Consider the following 26,551-nt stretch of genomic DNA (forward strand, 5'->3'; position numbering starts at 1 on the left):
TCCCAGTATAGCCTGGTTACTTAGCAATTATCTCAGTGGAGATCAGCATCGTTGCCAAATTAAGTGGAATAAAATAACAATAAATGGTGCTTCACTGGGTCATGTAAGGCCCAAAACATGGTAAGTGGGAAGTGTACTAAGTGATACTATGTGAGGGGTGTTCTTTACCCATCTCTGGAGGAAGCTTTGTGCATCTAATGCAAAAAGACAACACCTTCCACAGGGCTCTGTAGTGTGAGTGCATTGGTGAAGGAAGTTAGCCTGTAGGGCAAATGTAAAAGGGGGCACAGTAGTGCAATTGGTAGAGTGGCTGCCAATGAATGGTGTCAGAGACCCGGGTTCGATCCTGGCCTCAGGTGCTGTGTGTGTGGAGTTTTCACACTCTCCCTGTAACCGCGTGGATCTCCTCCGGGAGCTGTGGGTTTCTTCCCACATCCCAAAACCATGCGGATTTGCAGGTTAATTGGCCTTTGTAAAATTGATCCTAATATAGGGAATGGATGAGAAAGTGGGATAACGTAGAACTAGTGTGAACAGGTGATAAATTGGTTGGTGTGGGCTGAAGGGCCTGTCTGAAAAGTAAGCTGGTATCTGTAAAGTTCTAGCCTGATCAACACTTGTCATGACACCCATACCCTGGATATCCCACCACGGATTGAAAGCTCCCTGGTTCATCCTCCCTTATTGAGATCCCCAAGTCTAGGACCATACTCTTATGTACACATTCTCTGAAACAGACCCAACTCTTGTCTCTGAATCCATAGGTTGCTCTTGCTACTCTTCTTACTCCTCCACCCCGAATGGAACGCTGTGACCTCCAGGAGAAGCTACTGTAATTTGTCAAGTGGATTTATAAACAGACTTTGTTCTGGGATATCTGGACAGAATAATAAGAAATGAATAAATGTCAGTCTAGTTGCATGCTACTATGACATTCGCAACACACACTGTCTTCATTTTAATACCAATGTGCCCATGGGTTACATGGCAAGATATAAGCAGGAATTTGCCAAAGTATCTCTGGAGGTTTGCAGAACAACTGTGAAGGGGTTGGCCATAAAGCAGAGGGGCAATGGCTGCCAGTTGACCATGCAGTATCCTTGGGACAGGAAATCGGATGCAGCAGATGGTTTGGTCAGGAAATGGTGAGATCAGGATACGGCTTTGTGCTTTACTTCATTCCAGCTCCCTTGGTTACACTTTGTGCCCACTTTCAGCAAATGCCTGCAGAGGTACAGCTGGTGCTTTAGTACGGGTTTTCAAAGCTCCCTCCCTTGGGCCTGGAGATACAGCTCTCAAAATACAATTAAATCAGTCGTCTTGACCAGAACAGATGCAAGCCATCCCTGACAGAAGAAGCCATCACAATTCAGCTTTATTACCAATTCACTGCTCTACAAATGCTGTCATTTTAATTTGGAGGGAGGGGAGGGAGGGGGAGGGAGGGAGGGAGGGGGGGGGGGGGGGTGTTCCTCAGTGGATGACAAATCTTGAATTAAAATATCAAAGTCTGCAAATGTCACCACGATGTTTATGCCAACAAATAGCAATATGAAGTTAATTTTCATGTGCCTTCAAAGCACAGTGACAAAAACCATGCAATATCCACTGTTTTGGAATTTCTGATGTTACCACTGGATGCAATAAATAATGAAAATGCACACCACAATCTCAAAGCCTTGGAGCCACTACCAGACTCATTTGCATTCTGTGGATATTAATCCTAATGAAAGAGGTGATTGGGGAGGGGGTGGGGGGAAATCTCACAAAACCTCAGTTGCCCTACAATTACTTTGCACTTCAAGGGGGCTGTGGTAGAGTTGCTGCTTTACAGCACCAGAGACACGGGTTCGATTCTGACTACTGGTGCTGTCTGAATGGAGTTTGCATGTTCTCTCTGTGACTGCGTGGGTTTCTTCTGGGTGCACCAGTTCCTTCCTACACTCTAAAGACATGCAGGTGTACAGGTTAATTGGCTTCTGTAGTGTGTAGAATAGGTTAATTGCCCCTAGTGTGTAGAATAGTTCTAGTGTACGGGATTATCTCTAATCGGGCTGAAGGGCCTGTGTCCGCGCTCAAGTCTAAATCTGTATAAACTAGAACACACACACCCCTATGGCTACATTTATTTTATAGTGTGTGTGGGGGGGGGTGCGTTGGTACAGCGGAGCGGATAGCTGTAGCAGACTGCAAGAAGTAACTATAAAATACAGATTAGGTACAATTTGCAGAATAGCAACAGTTCATACCAACGAGTTGGTATCTGGCCTATAAATGTCCACACTAGTAGGCTCCTTACTCGAAAATTAACCTATTCTTATCAGCCCATCTTTCTATGGTAATTTACCCCATGTTTTTATCGAGCTGGTCCTTAGTATGCAATTTTGAGGGAAGCAGTTCAATACAGGTATCTGTAATGTTGGCCCCAGACATGGGAGAGATTCCGGGCTCGCGAGGCAGTGGGTGATTGTGACTCCAGCATATGGAAAGATGATAAAAGTTCTAAACTTCATGAAATGTTGGCAGGAATATCAATAAGAAATCTCCCTGAGGTCCTTCACCTGGAACTTAGCTCTGTGGGTTTGATTAAGACCAAGCTAAAAAATGAAAACTTACTCAGAGAACATCTGAAAACCATTTGCAGGCTGGGGCATAAAAGACCCAAGCATCTGAAACAAATAACAAATGCAATTATTCACATAATATTTTCTAGCCGTTCATCTTGCATTGGTTCATTGAACTAATTGTTTCATTGTAATGGATTTGTGGTTAGAGATGTTTGAGTCATTGCCAAAACATTGTCTTGAGATAATGGCGTAACTGTATCGCAGCCTTCATTTATTTTGGCTTCATGTGAATGCAACTTATGTTCATCCATCCATACTGAGGTCACCTTATCTCCTCCAGAGAACAAAACAACAGGTACTTAGAATTTTTAAAGCACTGAATGATGATGGTCTACATTTGGTTGCAATCTGTATTTCAGAGATTTACTGACATTTGGTTAACTACAAGTTGCTAGTTTGCCAACTGCACAAACCAGAGTCCTGGACTATCATTAGCTGAAAGCTCGGAAGTAATGTACTTTAATCAAGGGTAATTTATCTAAAGCATCTATTTAGCATTTCTTTACTTTTTTATCAAGATTTCCCCTTGGATTTCTCATTAATCTTATTTCTTTGAAGTTAATACCTTACAGTGGAGCAAGCTATTGGAAGCAGGGGTGGCACGGTGGCACATCAGTAGAGTTGCTGCCTTATATTGCCAGAGACCCGGGTTTGAGCTTGACGAAGGGTGCTGCCTGTACATAGTCTGTACGTTATTCCTGTGACTGTGTGGGTTTTCTCTGGGAGCGCCGGTTTCCTCCCACATTCCAAAGACGTATAGGTTTGTAGATTAATTAGTTTTGGTAAAATTACAAATGGTTCCTAGTATGTAGGATAGTGCTAGTACAGGGTGATCAGTGGTCAGCATGGACTCGGTGGGCTGAAGGGCCTATTTCCACGCTTTACCTCTAAACAAGACTAAAAACTAAATAGTGGCGCTCTAACCACCCAAATACTATTGCTTGTTCTTGTTATATTATTATCTATATACTTATCAAACTCTCTTCTTGTCCTCTTCTGTTTGCGTTGTTTTTAAATTTGCGCCAAAAACGGTACCCGATAGCGCTACGAATTTTGGCCACCTTACTCGCCATTCTCCTGTGCTGCAAGCGCATCAAGTTTTGTTCTGATCGATGAGATGTCACAAAAGTTATTGGTCTTCTCTCCTGTCATTCACCGGGACGGCGACGCCCCTTCCGGCTCCCGCTGTCAATCACCAGCGGCGAGAATAAAGCTGAAGGAGCGGAGTGAGCAGAGTGTGGGCGGGGGCTGTGTTCGCGGGCAGGGGCTATGTTCGCGGGCAACAGCGGAGACCACGACGATGGGTCGGGAGCCACTGAGTGAGTCCGGAGCTGGTGAGTGTGATCGGAGCCCCCCTCCCACACCCCTCTCCCCATACCACATACACACCTCTCCCCCTCCCACACCCCCCCCCTACCCCCACAACCCCCCTCCCACCACACATCCCCCCTACACACCCCCCCCCCCCACAAACCCCCCTCCCCCCAAACCCCCCCTCCCCCCACATGCCCCCGGCCACACACCAACCCCCACCCCCACACCCCACCCACTCCCCCACAACCTCCCTCCCCCCCCAACCTCCCTCCCCCACACACCCCCCTCCCCACACACCCCCTCCCCTGTCCCCCACACAATGCAGTTTGGGAGACGATTACTAGTTGTTGGGGACTGTCCCACTTAACTTGGAACGGCGACTGTCACACACACACACACACACACACACACACACACACACACACACACACACACACACACACACACACACACACACACACACACACACACACACCAGACCAACCCCCCCCCCCCCCCCCCCCCCACACACCCCCCCCACATGTTGAAAAATTAATGGCGACCATAATGAGGCTGCAACTAGTTACCAGCAAAGATCCTATAGCGAGCAAGATAGTCCACTCGACGAAAAAGACGTAGTACGTAGAATGGGCAGATTAATGGGTAATTTTCAGCCCCATTTCCGTAACTGGCTTCCGTCTCTGCACCAAAGATCCCATAACGGAGCAACGATCCCATAACGGAGCAAAGATCCCATAACGGAGCAAAGATACTAGTGTGAAGACGGAATCTGTTTATGGAAACATCCTCGTAAAATTCAAAGATCTTTGGTAAAAATGTTCTCTTCATTTTCTTTCTGCCTCTCTGCCTCACAATAAAAAGCAAAAGTTGGCCAATGTTCGTTCCACAGCGTGTGCGAAGTCTGGCCCGGATCAGCACGGCTGGGACGCCAGGGTAAAGTTGCGGGGAGGTTACAATGTATTTTTATGTAATGTTGCCTCTTGTCTGGGCCTTGAGACCAAAATAAAGTTTATCATTATATATACAAATCTGGGGAAATATATAGTGTGTTATATGATTATATACATCTATATCACATTCATAAATGTGTGTTCTTTCCTACACAATCTAATCAGTTGTATGCTCGCTGAATAAAACCATCCTTAAGTTATACATCATTTTTTAATCTAGCTCAAAACAATTTTTATTTTGTTAAATACTTCATTCAAGGAACATTGCAAGAGTAGAGCAACTGAAATCTTCATATTATGGGGTATGGAGAGAAGGCAGGTACAGGATACTGAGTTGGATGATCAGCCATGATCATATTGAATGGCGGTGCAGGCTCGAAGGGCCGAATGGCATACTCCTGCACCTATTTTCTATGTTTCTATATTGCTATTATTTTTCCAAATTCCGCAGTTCTGAACAGTGTGATTAGATGAATTACAGAGTGCAAGTGTAATACAAAAATCAACTCAAACACAGCACATGAGCCATTTAAAAAGAAATGTTAAAAAATCCCATAAAAAAAGACAATGAACAGAATCATAATTTGTTAACATATTAATCTTTAACAAAATTTAACAGAATTATGAATTAACAGAATTATGAATCTAACCCTATATCACACACACACACAAACTGTTCCCCCGCAATGCTGATTACACTGCGAGAGGGATATACAAAGTCGGGTCGGGTTACTGAAATGGCCGAAGAAAAGGCTCACGTTCCGCTCCGTTACGTACTACACGTCAGCCCATTGGATTTAGTAGGACTGGACTATCTTGCTCGCTATAGGATCTTTGGTTACCAGAATGCGGGAACTCCTCGTGATCATGAAGGCGACTGACTACCTGGCAACCAAGCACGAACATGTGGCGACCATGTGGCGACTGCATAGTCTCCTTCAGTCGCCTAAGTGGAACAGGCCCATAAACCTTCTAAGGAAGTTCCTGGCCGTTGCTTCAATGTGGCTGGTCCAGGACGGATTGCTGGTGATATTTATTCCTGCGAACTTGAAGCTGTCAACCATCTCTACTTCGGCACCATCAATGTGTGGCGGGGTATTTGTGCTGCTTTGCTTCCTGGTCGGTCCCAATCTCCTTTATCTTGCTGACATTGAGGGAGAGGTTGTTGTCTTGGCACCAGGTTACGAGGTTCTCAATCTCCTTCTTGTACTCAGTCTCATTATTATTTGATATCCAGCCCACTGTGGCGGTGTTGTCTGTAATTTGTAAAGTGAGATGGATTGGTATTTGTCTGCACAGTCCTGAGTGTATAAAGAGTATAGAAGGGGGCTGAGAACACAGCACCAGTGTTGAGGATTATTGTAGAGGTTGATTTATCACCCATCCTCTCTGATTGTGGTCAGGAAATCGAGGATCCAGTTGCAGACGTGAGTGCTGACTCACATGTTCCACGAGTTTAGAGATGAGCTTCGATGGTTAGTGGGTTAATTAATGTTGAACTCAGTGTGTGAATGGCCTGTGGAAGCTGGAGAAAGTTGATGACAAAGTGGGGTGCATATGATTCTTGCAGAATGAGTGGGCAGAAGCGCCTGTATCTTGATGTGTGGCTGAAGGGCACGTTTCTGAGCTAGGACTTCCATACAGTGATTTTTACCAAAAGGGATTGTGCAAATTCTACTTTTTTAGTTTAGTTTAGTTTAGTTTAGTTTAGTTTAGTTTAGTTTTGAGATTCGGCATGGAACGGCCCTTCGACCTACTGAGTCCACACTGACCGTCAGTCACCTGTTCACACTAGTTCTATGTTATCCCCACTTTCTCATCCACTCTCAACACACTAGGAGCAATTTACAAAGTCGTTTAACCTACAGATCCGCACGTCTTTGGGATGTGGAAGGAAACGGCAACATCCGGACTAAACCTGGCCCAATGTCTCCAACAGCTCTCTCCTGGTCTGCCAAGCCTTTGGGTCCTCCAGGCGGGTTCCCGGTTCCATGGTTGGCTGAGCCTTTGAGCACGTTTCTGGTAAGGATGAGAATGTTGTGACCTGTTCTCAAATGGTGCTGATATTGCAACTCTGTGGAGTAGCCATGAGCTAAGATTCTCAGGGAACCATTCTATTTCCAAAAGTCTTTATTTTCAATCTAACACTTTTTCCTGCACGTAATCAGCAGCAATGGTTTCATTGAACTCCCTTTGTGCAGTTTGTAAAGGGGAAACAGGCTCGCTTTTTACATAATAACTTTTGAGCTTCTCAATAGTGGAAGGTAAATGAAAATGTAAATGAAGAAAGTGCAGCAATAAGCCTGGCCCATCACACGTGAATGCAAAGAACCAGCATAGCACTGGAGGGCACTTGAATGGCGAGGTGAAGGGTCATAGCTGACATGACTAAAGAGGCATTGATACTTTGCTGAGTGCCAGCCTGACTATATATATGGAGATGCCAGGAGCTCCCTATTTGGAGACATGCCTGATCTTTCCCAAATGTGCCCCCAACAGCAAAAGTAAGGTTCTCACTCTATCAATTTCAGTTTATAATTTTTTCACCACTGTCTCTGCAAATGATATAACAACATCTCTGATCTGCAGGTCACAAGACTGAAGTGATCAACTGCTTCACTGGAGTTTATTTGTTTAGTTTAGTTTATTGTCACATGTACCGATGTACAGTGAAAAGCTTTTGTTGTGTGCTAACCGGACAGCGGAAAGACAATACAATAGACAATGGGTGCAGGAGTGGGCCATACGGCTCTTCAAGCCAGCATCGCCATTCAATGTGATCATGGCTGATCATCCACAATCAATAACCCATTCCTGCCTTCTCCCCATATCCCCTGACTCACTTATCTTCAAGAGCCCTATCCAGCTCTCTCTTAATTACATGATTACAATCAAGCCGTCCACAGCGTACAGATACATAATAAAGGGGATAATGTGAATAATGTTGAGTGCAAGATAAAGTTCAGTAATGTTCGATCAAGGATATTCTGAGGGTCTCCAATAAGAGGGTATGATTCCTGCATAAGTGGGGCTGGAAGGGGGTAGAGTAGTAGCGGATGAATAAGGGCCAAAGGTGTACTGGGGTAATGGTAGAGAAGGGGACTCCCCGACAATCAGTCAGCACGTTGACATGATGGATATGGAGGCTTTGGAAAGGATGTAGAGTAGGTTTACCAGAATGATATCTGGATTACAGGGTTTAGAGATAGCTACAGGGAAGCAGACCATTTAGCCTTAAGAGCTAAATCCAACTCTCTTGAAAACATCCAGTGAATTGGTCTCCACTGCCTTCTGTGGCAGAGAATTCCACAGATTCACAACTCTCTGGGTGAAAAAGTTTTTCCTCATCTCAGTCCTACATGACCACCCCTTATTCTTAAACTGTGACCCCTGGTTCTGGACTCCACCAACATCAAGAACATTTGTCCTGCATCTTCCCTGTCCAATCCTCTAAGAATTTTATAGGAGCCTGTTCTGATCATAAAAAAAAGAGGTTGCAGTTTCAGTGAATACTTTTTTTACAAATTTCTGATACCCTTTCGACCTTCTGGAATTTTTGAATTCTAATTCTGACAGAGTGGGATTTCAACTCCCTGGCGCTGCAGTCATGGCTCAGTTTGCGAAATGTCTAGCTCACCTACCTGCTGCCGTACCTCTCTCAGGAGGGCCTATTCTGTGGCCACTCCTGCTTACATATTCAATAGCAGGGAGTTCCCGTTATCTGGTGAAACGCATCCTCTTTAGATAGTACCATCCCCTTCTTTACTCCAACTACTGCAGCCATCTTCCCACACATCCGCTCTCCTCTCCTCCGCTCCATGATCATGTAATTCAGGGGTATGTGTACTAGGAATCTTTTGCTAGGAATGCAGTACAAGTCTCTTGCTGGTATTATCTTATCAGAAACAAACCTATATCAACATCTAATAGGATAACAAAGCACACAAACAAAAGAACCAGTGTTCAAAATTCCCATTGATAGCTTCCAGGCTGAGAAATACTTGCTTCCTACCTGTTCCAGTGAATCCTGGCATTGGCCTATAATTATTTATGGTTAGGTGAGAGGGGAAAGATTTAATAGGAACCTGAGGGGCGATGGTTTCACACAGAGGGTGGTGGGCGTGGTTGTATGGAACAAGCTGCCAGAGGAGATATTTGAGGTAGCTACAATAACAATTGGACAGATACATGGATAGGAAAGGTTTAGAGGAATATGGGCCAAACGTGGGCAGGTGGGAGTAGTGTAAATGGGGCATTTGTATTAGCATAGGCAGGTTGGTCTGAAGGTCCAGTTATCTTGCTGTATGACACTATGATTCTATAATTCTCAAGTAACTGGCCTGACCCAAGTCTTTGAGTTGTAAAGAACAAAACTCAAGACTGTTATGCCTTGTAGGACTATTAACCATTGTTATAATACAGTTACATGAGATATCTTGAGATTTAGCAGGCAGATAGATGGAAGGCCAAAAAAATGCAAGAGGATTTGCATAGACAACCCAGTCACTTTTATCCTTTCTTCATGTCACAAGAACTCACTTACCACAGTCAGTCATGGAGGTAAACAGGCCCTTTGGTCCAACCTATGGCTGACCAACATGCCATGTCTACACTAGTCCCATCTACCTGCGTTTGGCCCATATCCCTCTAAACCTACCCGATCCATGTACCTGTCTAAATGTTTCTTAATCATTGCAAGAGTACCTTCCTTAACTACCTTCTCCGGCAGCATGTTCCATACATCCACCACCCTCTGTGTAAAAAGGTTACCCCTCAAGTACTGATCTATCCCCCTCTCAACTTAAAGCTATGTCCTTTGGTTCTCAATTCCAAGTTCTCTGGGCAAAGGACTCTGTGTGTTTACATGATCTAGTCCTCTCATGATTTTGTACACCTCTATAAGATTACCCCTCATCTTCCTGTACTCCAAGGATTAAAGCCCTAGCCCGCTGAACCTCTCCCTATACTCAGTCCCTTGAGTCTTAGCAACATCCTGGTAAGTCTTCTCTGAACCCTTTCAAGCTTGACAACATTGTTCCTCTAACATGGTGACTGAACACTATACTCTAAATGCGGCCTCACCAATGTCTTATACAACTGTAACATGACCTCCCAACCTCTACACTCAATACTCTGACTGACGAAGGCCAGTTTGAATGAGTGATTGATCATCAGCATGGACGGTGGGCTGAAGGGCCTGTTTCCATGCTGTAGCTGAAAATAAACTAGTGTGATTACGTAATTTATTTTCAGGAAGTGGTCATGATTGGCAAGGCCAAGATGGCGCTGGATCGTGGCAACACTTTGCTTGCTGTTCGCAGAGGATTCCTGCACATTAGCACTACCCTACACACACTAGGGACAATTTACACTTATACCAAGCCAATTTATCTACCTGTATGTCTTTGGAGTGTGGGAAGAAACCAAAGATCTCGGAAAAAAAGCACATCACCACCGGGAGAACGTATAAACTCCCCCCATAGTCGGGATCGAGCCCGGGTTTCTGGCGCTGCAAGCGCAGTAAGGCAGCAACTCGGTCCGCAATAACCAACCTGACCTCCCGGTGGCTCAGCACTTCAACTCCTCCTCCCATTCCCCATCCAACCTCTCTGTCCTGGGTCTCCTCCATGGCCAGAGCGAGCAACACCGGAAATTGGAGGAACAGCACCTCATATTCCGTGTGGGGAGTCTGCATCCTGCGGGCATGAACATTGAATTCTCCCGATTTTGTTAGCCCTTGCTGCCTCCTCCCCTTCCTCAGCCCTCGGGCTGTCTCAGCCCTCGGGCTCCTCCTCCTCCTCCTTTTTCCTTTCTTCTCCCCGCCCCCCCACCCCCTAGCAGGCGGAAGAAGGGTTTCGGCCCGAAACGTTGCCTATTTCCTTCACTCCATAGATGCTGCTGCACCCGCTGAGTTTCTCCAGCTTTTTTGTGTACCTTCGATTTTCCAGCATCTGCAGTTCCTTCTTAAAACTCTACTGCTGCGCCACCGTGCTGCCCTGTAAATCTGCACCCTCGCAAGTTGTTCTAAAATAAATCTATTTATATTCTGCACTCTGTATCTTTCCTTTTGCTCTAAATATTGTACAAATTGGGCTTGATTGTGTTTGTGTGTAGAACTATCTGATTTGATTGGATTGGATAGCATGCAAAGCAAAGCTTTTCACTGTGCCTTGGTGCATGTGACAATAATGAAACTAAACCTAAAAATATTGCTTTGTGAATTGCTCGGCCATTTCAGAACAGAACACAAACACTAAATAGTTAAAAGTCATCACACATGGGCCACCCCATTAGATTTCCTTTGTCAAAAGAACAATGGTGAATCTTTTCTTTCTGTAGTATCAATGTGACTCTGTATTCCAGATGTATTTAATTAACTGAATTTGAATTTCTCAGATGCAGTGTGATTGAAATGTATACCGCCTGAACTCCGGATTGTCAAACCAGTAATGTAACCACAATATTACCAGTCTCCTTTAATAAAGTTTCCTCCCACAGCGTTTAGAAGGCTGCGTTACTAAAAGCACATTCAGGGAATGATATGTTCAGCAGCCATTGATCTTGTATGTGACAGGGTTAATTAGGCTGTGCCCCACAAGCGCTGTTGATAAGCAACTGATTAAGTTTCCATCTAACTCCCGCTATTTTACCCATGAATCCAGCACTGAAACATGATTGATTACAAGTGAAGGCTGCGTATATATATTTGCTGCTCGAGAGATTGCATTTCCCAGATAACTTCGAGTCAAATGATGATTGGAACAGCATGAGAGGGAAAGATTGTCAAGTGAAATTAAGCGAGATTGTATTTGAGGCTGAGCGTTTAAAACATTTATTTTTCTGCCAGGTTAACTAGAAATTTTGTTTTGAAGGGAAATACAAATCTGCAGACGGTGTAATTCTGAATTAAAAACAGGAGATTTAGCAGGTCAGAGTTTCTCGGGCCAAACATTAAATCCAGTTTCTCTTCCCACCGATGCTGCCGGACGTGCGGAATGTTTCCTGCATTGTTACAGCCATTGTTATACTCTGAAGTTGTAATTCTCTCTGTTCTGAAGCAGAAACTATCACTACTGCCCCTCCCGGAGGATCCAGACAAAGTCCAATTAAAGTGAACCAGGGTTGAGTTTCACTGCTGAGCAGGTCACACATCTCAGTGGCCAGGAGCCCTCGCAGTGCAAGTGTTCCCGAACCCGTCAAGGCTTTACCTCGCCTGTTCAAACAGCTATGTAATCCACTTCCTGAATATTTCATGGACACGCACTATTTTTCGTGGCTGCGCTGCTAGGTTTCAGTTTACAAAAGGAACACCTCTCTCTCAGCAGTATGTAAGTGAACGGCAATATTATTTCTCCCCTAACAAACCACTTTTGTTACAGGCATTGACTGTCAAGGAGGGAGGGGGATAGTCTCACCGTGGCTTGTGTGCAAAGATAAGTTGCAAAGTATTTCAAACATTTACTGTTTGCACCGCCCCCAGGTTAGCTATAATCTTGCTCCGTGGTATTGGAGAGAGATTGGCTCCCTCCGGATGCCGGTGGCTGCCCACTTGAGGCTGGAGAGGCGTTGGCGATATACTAATCCCACATTTGCCCTGTTCCGACGTTGTTTCTTGATTTGGATACTTGTTTGTTTAGAAGTGGCGAGGAAGGGTGAGAAGTGCGAGATCTGTTCTCGCATTGCAGCCTGTGCTGCTGTACTGTGGCAATGTGACGGCTTTCTGGGGTAGCTGTCACTTGGAGTACAGCGAAGCATGTGCCGATGATAATGGAGAGAAATGATTCAGGCAGTGTGGTTTTGACGGCTTACCATTCATATTCTCCCTCAAGAATACCAATAATGGATCGACGCTGTGTCACTGAACTTCCTTCCAGTCTTGTTCCTACACACAGGTAAACATTTGAAAGCTCATAGTGTGTAAGTTGATGTTCTTCTTCATCACTATCCGTGTTTTGATTGAAAGTCTAACGTGTACTCCATACATTAGATGCCCGATTGTAATACAGTTGTCTTATTCCAAGGTGCCTTGTAGGAAGGTGTGTATGGATTTTTTTTTAAAGTATCTCTGAATAATGATGTACCTTTCCGAGAATAATTAACATTTTAATTCATAAGACTTGTATTTTATATTCAAAACCTTTTATGAATGTATATTTGTGCGTTTTTGTCCCCTTAAGTCTTTTTCTTTTAAAAAGCTAACTCTTTAATTCCTTCTCCTCCATTTGTATTTCAGTTTCTTTCCCCATTCCCCTTCTATCTCTCTTGCAGATTCATTTAACTATTACTTCAGTTATTTTCTCTCCTTTCCCTCTGTTTTTGTTTGTTTCTGCCATTTTAATGTTATTTTTTATTTTGCTGGTTTTAATAACCCGTGAAAATGCTCACATAAGAATATTTGTCCTTGGTGAGAATTGCCTGAATCATCCTAAATTTATGATACATAAGCTGGCTATACGCTAACATGTTTAAGAAAGAGCTGCAGATGCTGGTAAAATCAAAGGTGGACAAAAAATGCTGGAGAAACTCAGCAGGTGAGGCGGCATCTATGGAGAGAAGGAACTAACAGTCTGAGGAAGGGTCTCGACCCGAAACGTCGCCAATTCCTTCTCATCGTAGATGCTGCCTCACCTGCCGAGTTACTCCAGCATTTTTTGTCTACCTGCTCTACGCTAACATTCCTCGCCACAGTAACCTTAATGAGAAACAACTTGCCATGTAGCTCTCAATCAATAGCTAAAATCTTTCAGTAGCTACACTAATTAAATGCTGGTGGATCTCTGTGTACATTAATGATTCTTTAATTAATTGGTTTTGAAAATGAAGTCATGTAGAGATGAAACTGAAACAGTCCCTTCAGCCCATTGAGTCGGTGCTAACCTCAATGTCCTTATTTTAACACCAAGCCTACTCCAATCCATTTTATTCTCCTTGCTCTAAATCAGGAGCAAGGAAGTAGTCAAGGCAAGAGTGGGTTCCTCTAAGGCCCTAAGGGATAATTTATATGTAGCTAGGCAACGTGGGCAAGGTCCTAAATGAACACTTCTCATCTGTATTCACCAAAGGAGAAGGACATGGTAGATAAGGAGTTTAGTTTAGTTTTAGTTTATTGATGCAGCATGGAAATTGGCTATTCTGCCGTTTGAGTCTGGGCTCACACATTCATGCTAGTTCTATGTGATCCCACTTTACCATCCACTCCCTACACATTAGGGATAATTTACAGAATCCAATTAATCTGCAAACCTGCATTTCTTTAGAATGTGGGAGGAATCCCAGAGCACCCGGAGGAAACCCACACAGTCACAGGGAGGACGTGCAAACTCCACATGGACAGACCCAAGATCAGGAACAAACCCTGGTATCCGCAGTGAAACTGCAGCTCCGCCACTGTGCTGACCCTAGCCAGGATGGGGTATGTGGATATGTGGAGCAGATCAGTATAAGAAGGAGATTGTTTGGGTGTTACCAAAGATAGACACAAAGAGTAACTCAGCAGGTCAGGCAGCATTCTGGAGTAAAAGGATGGGTGATGTTTTTGGTTGGGAAATTACTGGAGAAAGTCCTATGGGATAAGATTTGTGCACACTTGGAAAAGCAGGGGATGATGAAGGATAGTTAGCATTACTGTGTACGGGGAAATCTTCCGACACTCATTTTATTGGGTTTCTGAAGAGATAAACTGAAGATTGATGAAGGCAGGGCCATGGACATTGTCTATAGGCACTTTCGTAAGTCATTTGACAATCACGCATGTGGTATACTGGTCCACAAGGTTAAGACACGTGTTTGTAGCTTAATTGGCTTCTGTAAATTGTTCCTAGTGTGTAGGATAGTACTAGTGTACAGGTGATCACAGGTCGGCATGGTTTCCATGGGCCGAAGGTCCTCTTTCCACACTGTATCTCTAAATTAAACTAAACTCGCTTTGGCTTCTACCCCTTCACACACCAGGGGGAAATTACAGGAGCCAAATAATCCTATTAATCTACCAACATAGAAAATAGGTGCAGGAGTAGGCCATTCGGCCCTTTGAGCCTGCACCACCATTCAATATGTTCATGGCTGATCATCCAACTCAGTATCCTGTCCCTGCCTTCTCTCCATACCCCCTGATCCCTTTAGCCACAAGGGCCACATCTAAGTCCCTCATAAATATAGCCAATGAACTGGCCTCAACTACCTTCTGTGGCAGAGCCACAGATTCACCACTCTCTGTGTAAAAAATGATTTTCTCATCTTGGTCCTAAAAGACTTCCCTCTTATCCTTAAACTGTGACCCCTAGTTCTGGACTTTCACAACATCGGGAATAATCTTCCTGCATCTAGCCTGTCCAACCCCTTAAGAATTTTGTAAGTTTCTATAAGATCCTCCCTCAATCTTCTAAATTCTAGCGTGTACAAGCCGAGTCTATCCAGACTTTCTTCATATGAAAGTCCTGCCATCCCAGGAATCAGTCTGGTGAACTTTCTCTGTACTCCCTCTATGGCAAGAATGTCTTTCCTCAGATTAGGAGACCAAAACTGTACGCAATACTCCAGGTGTGGTCTCACCAAGACCCTGTACGACTGAAGTAGAACCTCCCTGCTCTTATACTCAAATCCATTTGCTATGAATGCTAACATACCATTTGCTTTCTTCACTGCCTGCTGCACCTGCATTCCTACTTTCAATGGCTGGTGTACCATGACACCCAGGTCTCGTTGCATCTTCCCTTTTCCTAATCGGCCGCCATTCAGATAACCTGCAATCTTTGGGATATGGTAGGAAACCAGAGCACCCAGAGGAAATTCACACAGCCACAGGAAGAATGTGCAAACTCTGCACAGATGATTCTGGAGGTCAGGATTGAACTGGGTCACTGGAGTTGTGAAGCAGCAGGTAGACTGAGAAAACATTGCTGTTTTGTTTGCACCAAGTTATCTTTTTCCATAACCATTGCACTTACTGATTATACTGGGTCCCGATTTAGCAATTCCTTGTTTTCAAATCTTGTAATGATCACACACCTCTCTACTGTTGCAATCTCCTCAATCCTATAATCATGTTAATGCTTCTGGCCTCTTAATTATCCCCCAAATTAACTGCTTCATCATTAGCTGAAGTGCTTTCAACTGATATGGCTTTGATCCAGGGATCATCTCACTAAATCTCATTGATCCAACATCTCATTCCTCCTTGAAGATCTACCTCTCTGACCAAACTGATGGAAGAAGGGTCTTGACCCGAAACAACACCTTATTCATTTCTCCAGAGATGCTGTCTGACACACTGACTTACTACAGCTTTTTATGTCTATCTTTCAACATGGATTCATTTCGATTTTCTGCTTAATAACACTCCAGTGAAGTGCCATGGGGAATATTTTTCTGCATTAAAATAGTTGTGTGAATGAACTTTTCAGAAGTTGTATTTATGGGTAGAATTGCTAAGGCATAGAAAAATGTTCGATTCACTGAATCTATATCAGTTCCTATAAGATCAATCATGACTTTTTTTTAAAGCTTTCTTCATCCAGAGTGCATTAAATCTTTGGAATTTGCTGAATACATTCAAGAATGAGATTAGATATGTAGATCAACGGTTCAGGTACCAGTGCACCAATGTGGCATAAACATTCATAATTTGAATGGTGATGAAGGCATGGGTGGCTACTTTGCCTACTTCTGATAATTATAAGTTCATAAGACATAGGAGCAGAATCAGACCATTAGCCCATTTGAGTCTACTCTGCCATTCAACTGTGGCTGATTTATCTTTCCTTCTCAACCCCATTCTCCTGCCTTCTCTCCATAACTTTTGACACCCTTACTAATCAAGAATCTGTCAATCTCTGCTTTAAAAATATCCAATGACAATTTCCACAGCCGTCTGTGGCAATAAATGCCATAGATTAATCACCCTCTGACTAAAGAAATTCTTCCTCATCTCCTTTCTAAAGGTACATCCTTTTATTCTGAGGCTGTGCCCTCTGGTCCTAGCCTCTCCCACTATTGGAAACATCCTCTCCACATCCACTCTATCCAGGCCTTTCGCTATTTGTGATATTTCTTTTTATTGTTGAGGAAGTCTACTCTATCTGCTGGTTACAAACTCAATTCCTCACTCTTCCACCATGGTTCTACTGCTTGAAACTGTTTGGATCACATTGCTCTAGTTTACAAGAAGACTCTTATCTGCATGATCACCTATTGGCCTCCAATTGCTATAGGCATGCAATAATATCTGGGAATAACATGATCCAGCACCACTGTGATGAGCCATGTTTTATGAAAACTACCTGGGTTCAAACATTTTTTTTTAAACTTTATGGATAGCTGGATTACTCTATACCTGGGATCAACCTGTAGTTGGAATCGGCATTTGCAGAAGGGGAGAAACTGGAACCATTTCAGCTGTTAATGTTGAGCTTGCTACCACGGGGTGTGTCGCCAATGTATAGTGTAGGTATCATTAAGAAGAGATTGGACAAGCAATGAGGGAGAAGGGAATAAAAAGCTATATTTTACCACGTCACCTATTCCTTCGCTCCATAGATGCTGCCTCACCCGCTGAGTTTCTCCTGCATTTTTGTCTACCAAAGGTTATACTAATAGATTTTGTGGAAAGGTAGGTAGTTGGTTCAAGAACAGCTACTTTCCTACAACTATCAGGTGCTTGAAGTGCTTACAAAATCCTGATCCCATCTCACCAATGGCCCACCTCCTGCACTACCATGAATTTGTTTTTTTTTCTAATTGTGTTTTGCACTAAGATCTTGCTGTTTGCAGTCTTTTCTTTTTGCTCTCCTCCAAATATTGTGTAATTTATGTATAATTAATGTTTTTGTTGTTGCCTGAGTCTATGTGCCTGTGGTGTTGCTGCAAACAAGCAAACTTGTCATTGTACCTGTACCTCTCCATTCTTGTGCATTAGACAATAAACCTGACTCAACCTGACTTGACTTGTCCCACACGGTCTGCTCCTGCCAATGTCCTATAAAATCTGATGTAAACAACTGCCATTCACATTGTCTGAATTGCCCTGAGACATCGTCTGTCCATTGCCTTCACAGATGTTGTCTGACCTGCTGGGCACCTCCAGCACTTTGTGTTTTGCTACTTCCATTTCTATTTTTCTGCATGTGATCAACAAATCTCATTCTGACCAGTGACTAATCTATTTTGACAGTGCCACATGCTTATTGGCGGAACAATATGAGTACCAGACCTCTGTGACCTTTTTAACCCTATTTGGGTTTTAACCTTTGCCAGCCATCACATACGATATGGTTCCATTAGTGACTAAATTGATAGATCTGTTGCTGAATGGAGTTGAGGCAAGAAGTTTCAATAACATCCCATGTGATCTCAACACACTTGCAATGCACAATTATGTGACTCATTGGTAGTGATTTTATTTTGGCCCATTTCCCTCTAAGACAAGGATTCCAACCCTGGGGTAAATTTACCCCCAAGGGGTAGATTTTGCCTACCCAGGGGGTAAAATTGTTGACTCTGGATTTGTACATATTTTTTCTCATTGACTGACTGTGTTTGGTTCAGGTATACTGGTATCTGTTCATCATTAGTTGTTCATAAATAAGTGAACTAACATTGTTTTATGTTATTAAAGTTGCCAGGGGTAAACTAGACGGAAAAGGTTGGGAACCCCTGCTCTAAGTGATATGCATTTCCACAACGCTAACTTGCATTTAAAGAGTGTACTAACAGGATAATAAAATGTCCCACAGCCACTTGCTATCAACATGGCACTTTACTTGGGTGCTGGCATGGTGAATGACTGGTGCCAGTTCTTTCTTGGGTGGCATCACAAGTATTCCATTCTGTGGAATTCATTGCCACAGATGACTGGAAGCCAAGACATTGGGTATTTTTAAAGTGGAGATTATTAATAGGTTCTTGATTAGCAAGGGTGGGGAAGGCAGGAGAATGGTGTTGAGAGGGAAAATAGATCAGCCATGATTGAATGGCGGATTAGACTCGATGGGCCGAACGGCATAATTCTGCTCTTATTATAATAATTATAATAATAAATTTTATTTATGGGCACCTTTCAAGAGTCTCAAGGACACCTTACAAAAATTTAGCAGGTAGAGGAAAAACATGTAAGGGGAATGAAATAAATAGTAGAGACATGACTAGTACACAAAGTAAATACAGAATTCAATACAAAACACAGTATGAGGCAATTAATGCACAGATGAAAAGGGAGGGGGACGTGGGGCTAAGGATAGGCAGAGGTGAAGAGATGGGTCTTGAGGCGGGACTGGAAGATGGTGAGGGACACGGAATTGCGGATCAGTTGGGGGAGGGAGTTCCAGAGCCTGGGAGCTGCCCTGGAGAAGACTCTGTCCCCAAAACTGCGGAGGTTGGACTTGTGGATGGAGAGGAGACCGGCTGATGTGGATCTGAGGGACCGTGAGGGTTGGTAGGGGGAGAGGAGGTCAGGGAGATATGGGGGGGCCAGATGGTGGAGGGCTTTGTAGGTGAGGATCAGGATTTTGTAGGTGATCCGGTGGGAGATGGGAAGCCAGTGAAATTGTTTGAGGACTGGAGTGATGTGATGCCAGGATTTGGTATGGGTGATGAGTCGGGCGGCTGCGTTCTGGACCAGTTGGAGTCGGTTGATGTAGGTGGAGCTGATGCCAAGGAGAAGTGAGTTGCAATAGTCCAGTCGTGAGGAGATGAAGGCATGGATGAGTCTTTCAGCAGCGGGCGGTGTGAGAGAGGGTCTGAGTTTGGCGATGTTGCGGAGATGAAAGAAGGAGATTTTAATGACATGGCGGATGTGAGGCTCAAGGGAGAGTGTGGAATCAAAGATCACGCTAAGGTTGTGGGCCTGGGGAGACGGTGGTGCCGTCGATGGTGAGAGTGGGGTTATTGATTTGTTATTATGGGGTTATTATATGTCCTGGTCTTACCATGTATACCTTTCATCGGGCTTACTCTGGAGTAACTGAGAGGTGTAGAGCATAGGAGCAGTGGAAAGCCAATATGGAAACCTTTGCAAAAGTTTACAAAGTGCAAAACAAGCACTTTGGGCCTATTCTGATATTCAATAAGATTTGTGGCTTACCTGTGTTCTAACTATCTCCACACCTTTATCCCATATCTCTTAATCTCCCATGAATAAAAATCTGAGATAAGATTCATTATTCTCTTGGCATCGATATCCATTAGTGGATTAGTACTTCAAATACTTTTCATTCTGTGCACATGAAAGTATTTCCAGGCCATTTCTGAAATTTGTCCTTGAATCCTTTGCTCCACAAAGAGCGACTGTTTTCCTGCATCTACCTTATCAATTTTCAGTAATATATCAAAAAACTGCTATCGTCATCCCTTTTTAAATTCCAAGGGAAATACCATTTGTTAAATTGGAATCTATCTTTCCTCTCAACTCCATTCTCCTGCCTTCTCCCCATAACCCCTGAAACCCTTACTAATCAAGAATCTGCCAACCTCCGCCTTAAAAATATAATCGACTTGGCAGCCACAGCTGTCTGTGGCAATGAATTCCACAGACTTCCCATCCTCTAATGAAATAAATTCCTCCTCATCTTCTTTCTAAAGGTAACTGCTTTTATTCTGAGGCTATTGCCTCTGGTCCAAGACTCTCCCACTAGTGGAAACATCCCCTCCACATTTGCTCTATCCAGGCCTTTCACTGTTCAGCAAGTTTCAATGAGGTTCACCCCTCATCCTTCTAAACTCCAGCGTGTACAGGACCAGTGCAGTCAAACACTTATCGTATGTTGACCCAATCATTCCTGGAATCATTCTCGTAAACCACCTCTGGACCCTCTCCAAAGCCAGCACATCCTTCTTCAGACATTGGGTCCCAAACTGCTCACACTACTCCAAATGCGGTCTAACCCGTACCTTATAAAGCCTTAGCATTACAACACGGTGTAATGCAATTCAAACGTGTTGTACATTCCCTCAAAATTCAACTGAGTATTCACTCTTTTTCTGTTCTCTTCAGAAGTGCTGCACTTGGAGAATTCCTGCAATTGTGTCCTTAAATTTGGGCATAAAGCGAAAAAACCAACATAAATAAATTGAAAAGGAAAGAAGGCTCAATCCAAAGTATCACCTATTCCTGTTCTTCAGAGATGCTGTCTGATCCACTGAGTTACTCTAGCGTTTTATGTCTATCTTAAAGATAAATTGCTCCTGGGCCTGCTGTTGCAATAAACTAGAATTTCTCCTGTTGTGTGAATGTCTAGTGCTGGCAGAGGGGTGGCTGCTGGTGTTATTTCTTGGAGAGGAGCATTGCATTGGGTCTAATTTCATAACTGAATCATAGGGTTGGGTAGAAAGGCAGCTAGATTGTACAGTTTATTCCATGTTCAAGATGTGGGAGTTACTGGCAAGATCAGCATGTACTTCCCATCCCTAAACTAGCCTTGAGGAGCGACAATGAAGGCACATCAATTTATTTCTAAGTTGGATGAAGACTTGTTGAGTAATTACAGTACATTTTTGTAGATGGTCACATTGCAGCCACTTTGCAAGAGTGGTCGAGTGAATGAATTTCAAGGGTGGTGGATGGATGAATCCACTAATCAGACACAAAATACTAGAGTAACAGGGAAAGCTCCCTGGAATACATGGATAGATGATTTGGGTCGGAACCCTTCTTCAGACTGATCAATCAGGCTGCTTCGTCCTAGGTGGCATTGAACAGAGTCATTGAGCGTGGAAACAGGCCCCTCGGCCCAACTTGCCCACACTGACCAACATGTCCCATCTACATTAATCCCTTGTGCCTGCGTTTGGCCCATATCCCTCTAAACATGCCCTATCCATGTGCCTGTCCAAATGTTTCTTAAATGTTGTGATAGTACCTGCCTCAACTACCTCCTCTGGCAGTTTGTTCATACACCCACTACCCTTTGTGTGGAAGATGTTACCCCTTGGGTTCCTATTAAATCTTTTCCCCGTCGCCTTCTTGAATGTTGGTGAAGCTGCACCAGGTAGATGGAGAGTGTTCTATCCCACTCTTGACTTGTTGATGACTGAAAGATTTCGGATCATCAAAAATTGAATGACTCCGTAAGTAATTAAGGAATCATCAGGAAGTAAATGAAATGGGAAATTATTGACCACAATAAATTAGAAAACAGTGATCACCAGCCATTGACTGAATGATGTATATAAATCAGGTACGAAAAAAATAGTGACAGAAATTGAGAGCACAGAAAGACAATGCTGCCTGTCAAGGCATCTCCACCATTCACTTCAATTATGTTCCCCTGATTGCCTGATTGTCATAGACCTTGATTCCTCCCACTGGTCATTAAATAGTTTCCCTTCATGTAGTGCCTCACCCTATTGGGTGTTACCAAGATGTGTAGCCAGTTGTAATGCAGGAATAGAGGCATCCAATGTATTCACACCAAGCTTCTGAAATGTGGTTGGACACAAAATGCTGGAGTAACTCAGCGGGTCGAGCAGCATCTCGTATATGAAGGAACTGCAAATGCTGGTTCACACCGAAGATAGACACAAAATGATGGAGTAATGCAGTAGCTCAGCGGGTGTGGCAGTGACTAGATAAATGGGGAACTAATAGCATTGTTAGCTTATTCCCCTTTCACATCTACTTGGGTGCATGCAAGGATGGAGCCAAGAGTGGGAGTGGCCATCCTAATAACCATTAAGCACACAGAGGACCCATGCCATTGCAGTAACACTAATAATATCTACTTCTGATGCATCCCTCTAAAAGCAGGCACATTTAAACCTCTTCACATAGTCCTAAGTTTCTTCTAAGAGGAAATTATTCTTTCTTCTCACCCTTCATGATCACCCTTCTCACCCTTCAGGGCGGTGGAGACCGGTTCTCTGGATTCTTTCAAGAGAGCTAGATGGGGCTCTTAAAGATAGTGGAGTCAGGGAATAAGGGGAGAAGGCAGGAACGGGGTACTGATTGGGGATGATCAGCCATGATCACATTGAATGGCGGTGCTGGCTCGAAGGGCCGAATGGCTTACTTCTGCACCTATTGTCTATTCATTCATTGCCTAAACATTTTGATTTAAAATGCTAAACAAATAAAGGTTTTCACAAATATTGCAGTTCCCTATATTTGAAAGCAGCTTGTGGATTAAAAAAAAAAATTGCATTGCTCATAAGATGAGACCATGACAAAACTATTTATTGTTTACCATGGGCAACAAAAGTCATCTTTCTTGTCTAATATTATCATAATCCAGGATTACTCTAGTTATAAGGATCATAAATTAATATACAGTATGTGGACTTTTGAGCTCTAAAGCAGATTTGCACGACATCTGTTGCAGAAAGGATATCTATCACATCAGTGTGTGGCCATTGGATGATGAGGAAAGGGACATTATACATAATATTTGGGAATTGTCTCCTATTCCTCCAAATACGTGGAGTGTTTTTTCTAGACCTGAAGGAGATTCCATTTGAAAGGCAATGCATTCCACAATGTAGCGCTCCCTGGTTGATTCTACCAAATAGTAGATTAATTAATGTAAATTACATTTTAGGCATTCAGACATTGTTTCATAGTGTGTTTGACTCTATGCCCAGTAATGAGTGAACAATGGGAGCAGGCATAAAAGATGGATGATCCCTGCCTCAGCTTGAGGTTCTCTGCCTTATTCTTCCATCTTCTTGCTATTTTCTTCCTCCTCTTTATTTTCTTTCATCTCACTGATGTCCAGGATGGTTTCCTTGACCAACAACAGTAACCGGCTAAACCCTTCTGCCGTAATGATATTATCTTTCTGACATCAGCTACCAAGTCTCTATATGGATAGGAAGGATTTTAGAGGCAGCAAATGGAACTCGCCCAGAATGCCCCATGGCCCATTACATAGAAACATAGAATCTGTTCTATGTTTCTCTCTGATTCTCTCGATGACTCCAAGTCTGACATGTGCTGAAGTGTTCATGTTGTGGAATATCCGGGATGTTTGACCCAGAACAATAACTAGTATAGCCATCTCCCCATCATCCTTCTGTTTCTCTGAATGCACCATGGTCTCCTGATGCAGGTCACCTCTCCTCTTCCTCCAATGGTTCTGGTGCTTTGTTGAAAGCTGCAAAGCCCAGTCTGTCCCACATTGTGTTGCTCTTCATTGTCTCCCAGGTTTGAATGTGTTCCAGAATCTCCCAGCACCTGCTGGAGTTGCAGTCTATTTCCTATACAAGATCTTACGTTTAGTGCCTTCAAGCATATGTGGTCCTGGCCCTATTCTATATTGGTCTGCTGCTGAGGAATAGCAATGAATAGTGTAGATAGTGCTGGCTGTATACAGCAATTATGTAGACAAGCAGATAGTGGAGCAACTGGTGAAGAAAAATAATGCACAGTGGTCCTTGTCTATCTAATTTAGCCTTCAACATGTGTCACGACATGCACTCCTAGGCAATTTGGTCTAATGCACTGTTCTGTGATGGCTTCTTCATATGTGCTTCTTATATAAAAAGTCGTATTTCTTTTTTGTTTTAAGACAGCAATAAAACTGGTTCCCACTTCCTTCCAGACATTTGTCATTGTGGTACATTAGTGGGGAGGTGACCACTTCATGCAGCCTATGTCCGGAGAGATGTCAGCTGTGGTTCAGTAGTAGCATTCTCTTATCTTTGTTGCTCTGAATTCCTAGTTCCACTTCAACAACCGGAGTATACGTACCAGGCTGATACTCGAGAACTGTATTGATGATAGGATGTCGAACCCTATAAAAGATTCCCTGGCAGATAATCGGAAAGGTTCCTGGGGTTCTAACCAATATTTATCGTTCAACCAAACCTAAAACACCATCTAGTCATTAACTCATTGCTACAATGGAAGACATCCTATACAGTCGGAGGAAGAGTCTCAACTTGAAATATCATCTATCCATGTTCTCCTGAGATGCTGCCTGACCTGCTGAGTTGCTCCAGTGCTTTGTGTCTTTTTTAGGGTTCCTGTATTTGCTGTCTGTATCAAAATCATAGTTGAGCTCATAATTAAACTCTGGTTTCAATGTAAGGTTCTTATTAAACTGCTTTTACAAAGAGTAGGGAGCAAAGAATTTCATCCTCATACATTCAAAGCGTTGTCCAAATTCAAAGCGCATAACATCGCACAAACCATCCCTGGAGAAGATGGATAGATGCATTACCAAGTCTTACCTTGGTAAACCAGCATCTGCAATTCCTTGTTTCTACGCTTCTATACTCTGACCTGCAGGCATGTTTTATAAGTACTTAATTGCCTTTGTGATGTCTTGAGGTATTGAAACATGAGATGTGTATTCTAAACGTGGGAGATCTGCAGCTCATTCTGCTTCCACATTCATCTCATCAGTGCTTGCTCTGCATCCGTTTGAATGGCATTGGAATTCCAATTTTCCAATCATCAATGTCGATCTCACCCAACAAATGGGACCACCCATCAATGTGTATGTAACCTTAGATCCTTTAGTCCAGGAGAAGAGCCTTATTTAACATGTCCCACTTCCTAGTCATATTCCTTTATGATTCTACCAACATACAAAAGCCAAACAACTCCAATATGATTAGCAGAAGCACCAAAGATTTTAAAATCCAGCAATGAGATTGATCAGATAACAATTGCCCTGAAGTGGGAATTTAGGAGGTTCTGTAGTTGGTTAAAGTAGACTCAGGGAAGCTGTCCGAATTGCTATTGTGTGCAAGGAAAACTACTGCTTTTTAAAAACACGCAAAGGTCCTGTCTAATACATGACTTTTTTGACAGCAGCTGGTTTCACTTCTGAATTTTCCATTGATTGGGTTTCCTCTCTGCAACAGAATTAACCCATTAGCTCTTATTACTCCGGGGACTTGCGTTGGTTGATCATGTTAATCAATATGAATTGGATGGGGGTGAAGGGGTTAGGTGTAGAGCCACTTTAATGACAAATAGTATCACTGCTCACAATGCAACATATTAACAGGGTGTTAAACAAGTCCAATTCACAAATAATAGAAATATGCATAAACTATGTTCCATCATTTATTATTTCAATTATACATTGTATTATCTTCCTGGCAATTTTCCATTATTCTTTACGGAAGACACTGACTTATGACAAAAGCACGAGTTCTTTGGGACGGCACAGTGGCAGAGCGGTAGATATAGCATCCGAGACCCGGGTTCAATCCTGACGGGTGCTGTCTGTGCGGAGTTTGTACTCCATGACCTGCGTGGGTTTTCTCTGGGTGTTTCGGTTTCCTCCCACACTCGAAAGACTTACAGGTTTGTAGGTTAATTGGCTTCAGTAAAGATATTAAATTGGCCATAGCGTGTAGGATAGTGTTAGTATACAGGGATTGCTGGTAGGCATGACTCGGTGGGTTGAAGGGCCTGTTTCCACTCGTATCTCTAAACTAAACTAAAATATTAATGCAATAACACAGAGGACAATGAGTTCTATAGTACAGCCTTAAAATTGTATGGTTATCCATAATAAGTATTGTATAAGGCACATACATTGCCACATTGTTGCAAAATATAACAGACAATTTTCATGGAACAAATTGTAAGGTCATCTCTTCATTTTTTTAAAAATAGCTTTACTACACTCACTAAACTTACATAAATTTTGAAATTTTGTTCAAACTAAAAGTTTGAATGACAAAAAGGAAACTTTATACTTTATACTTTAATCACCT

The 26,551-nt window shown here is 43.1% G+C and overlaps 1 protein-coding gene across 4 annotated transcripts in view; it reads left to right on the forward strand.

Moving 5' to 3' along the window:
- The first annotated feature begins 11,613 nt into the window (after positions 1–11,613).
- The window catches only part of arhgap28 (Rho GTPase activating protein 28), a 188,893-nt gene continuing 173,955 nt past the window's right edge, over positions 11,614–26,551 (forward strand). For 2 of the 4 annotated variants that reach the window (XM_055633910.1, XM_055633908.1), the window contains exon 1: positions 12,644–12,783. Coding sequence is in view for 2 of the 4 variants with exons in the window: in XM_055633906.1 (XP_055489881.1) it covers positions 12,653–12,783 (131 nt within the window). In the remaining 2 variants the exon portion in view is untranslated. Of the gene's footprint in view, positions 12,220–12,250; positions 12,784–26,551 lie in introns of those variants that run through there. The other 2 variants (XM_055633907.1, XM_055633906.1) reach the window with 2 other exon arrangements.

This window comes from Leucoraja erinacea, chromosome 4 (assembly GCF_028641065.1).
Source record: "Leucoraja erinacea ecotype New England chromosome 4, Leri_hhj_1, whole genome shotgun sequence".
NCBI classification, from domain to species: Eukaryota; Metazoa; Chordata; class Chondrichthyes; order Rajiformes; family Rajidae; genus Leucoraja; species Leucoraja erinaceus.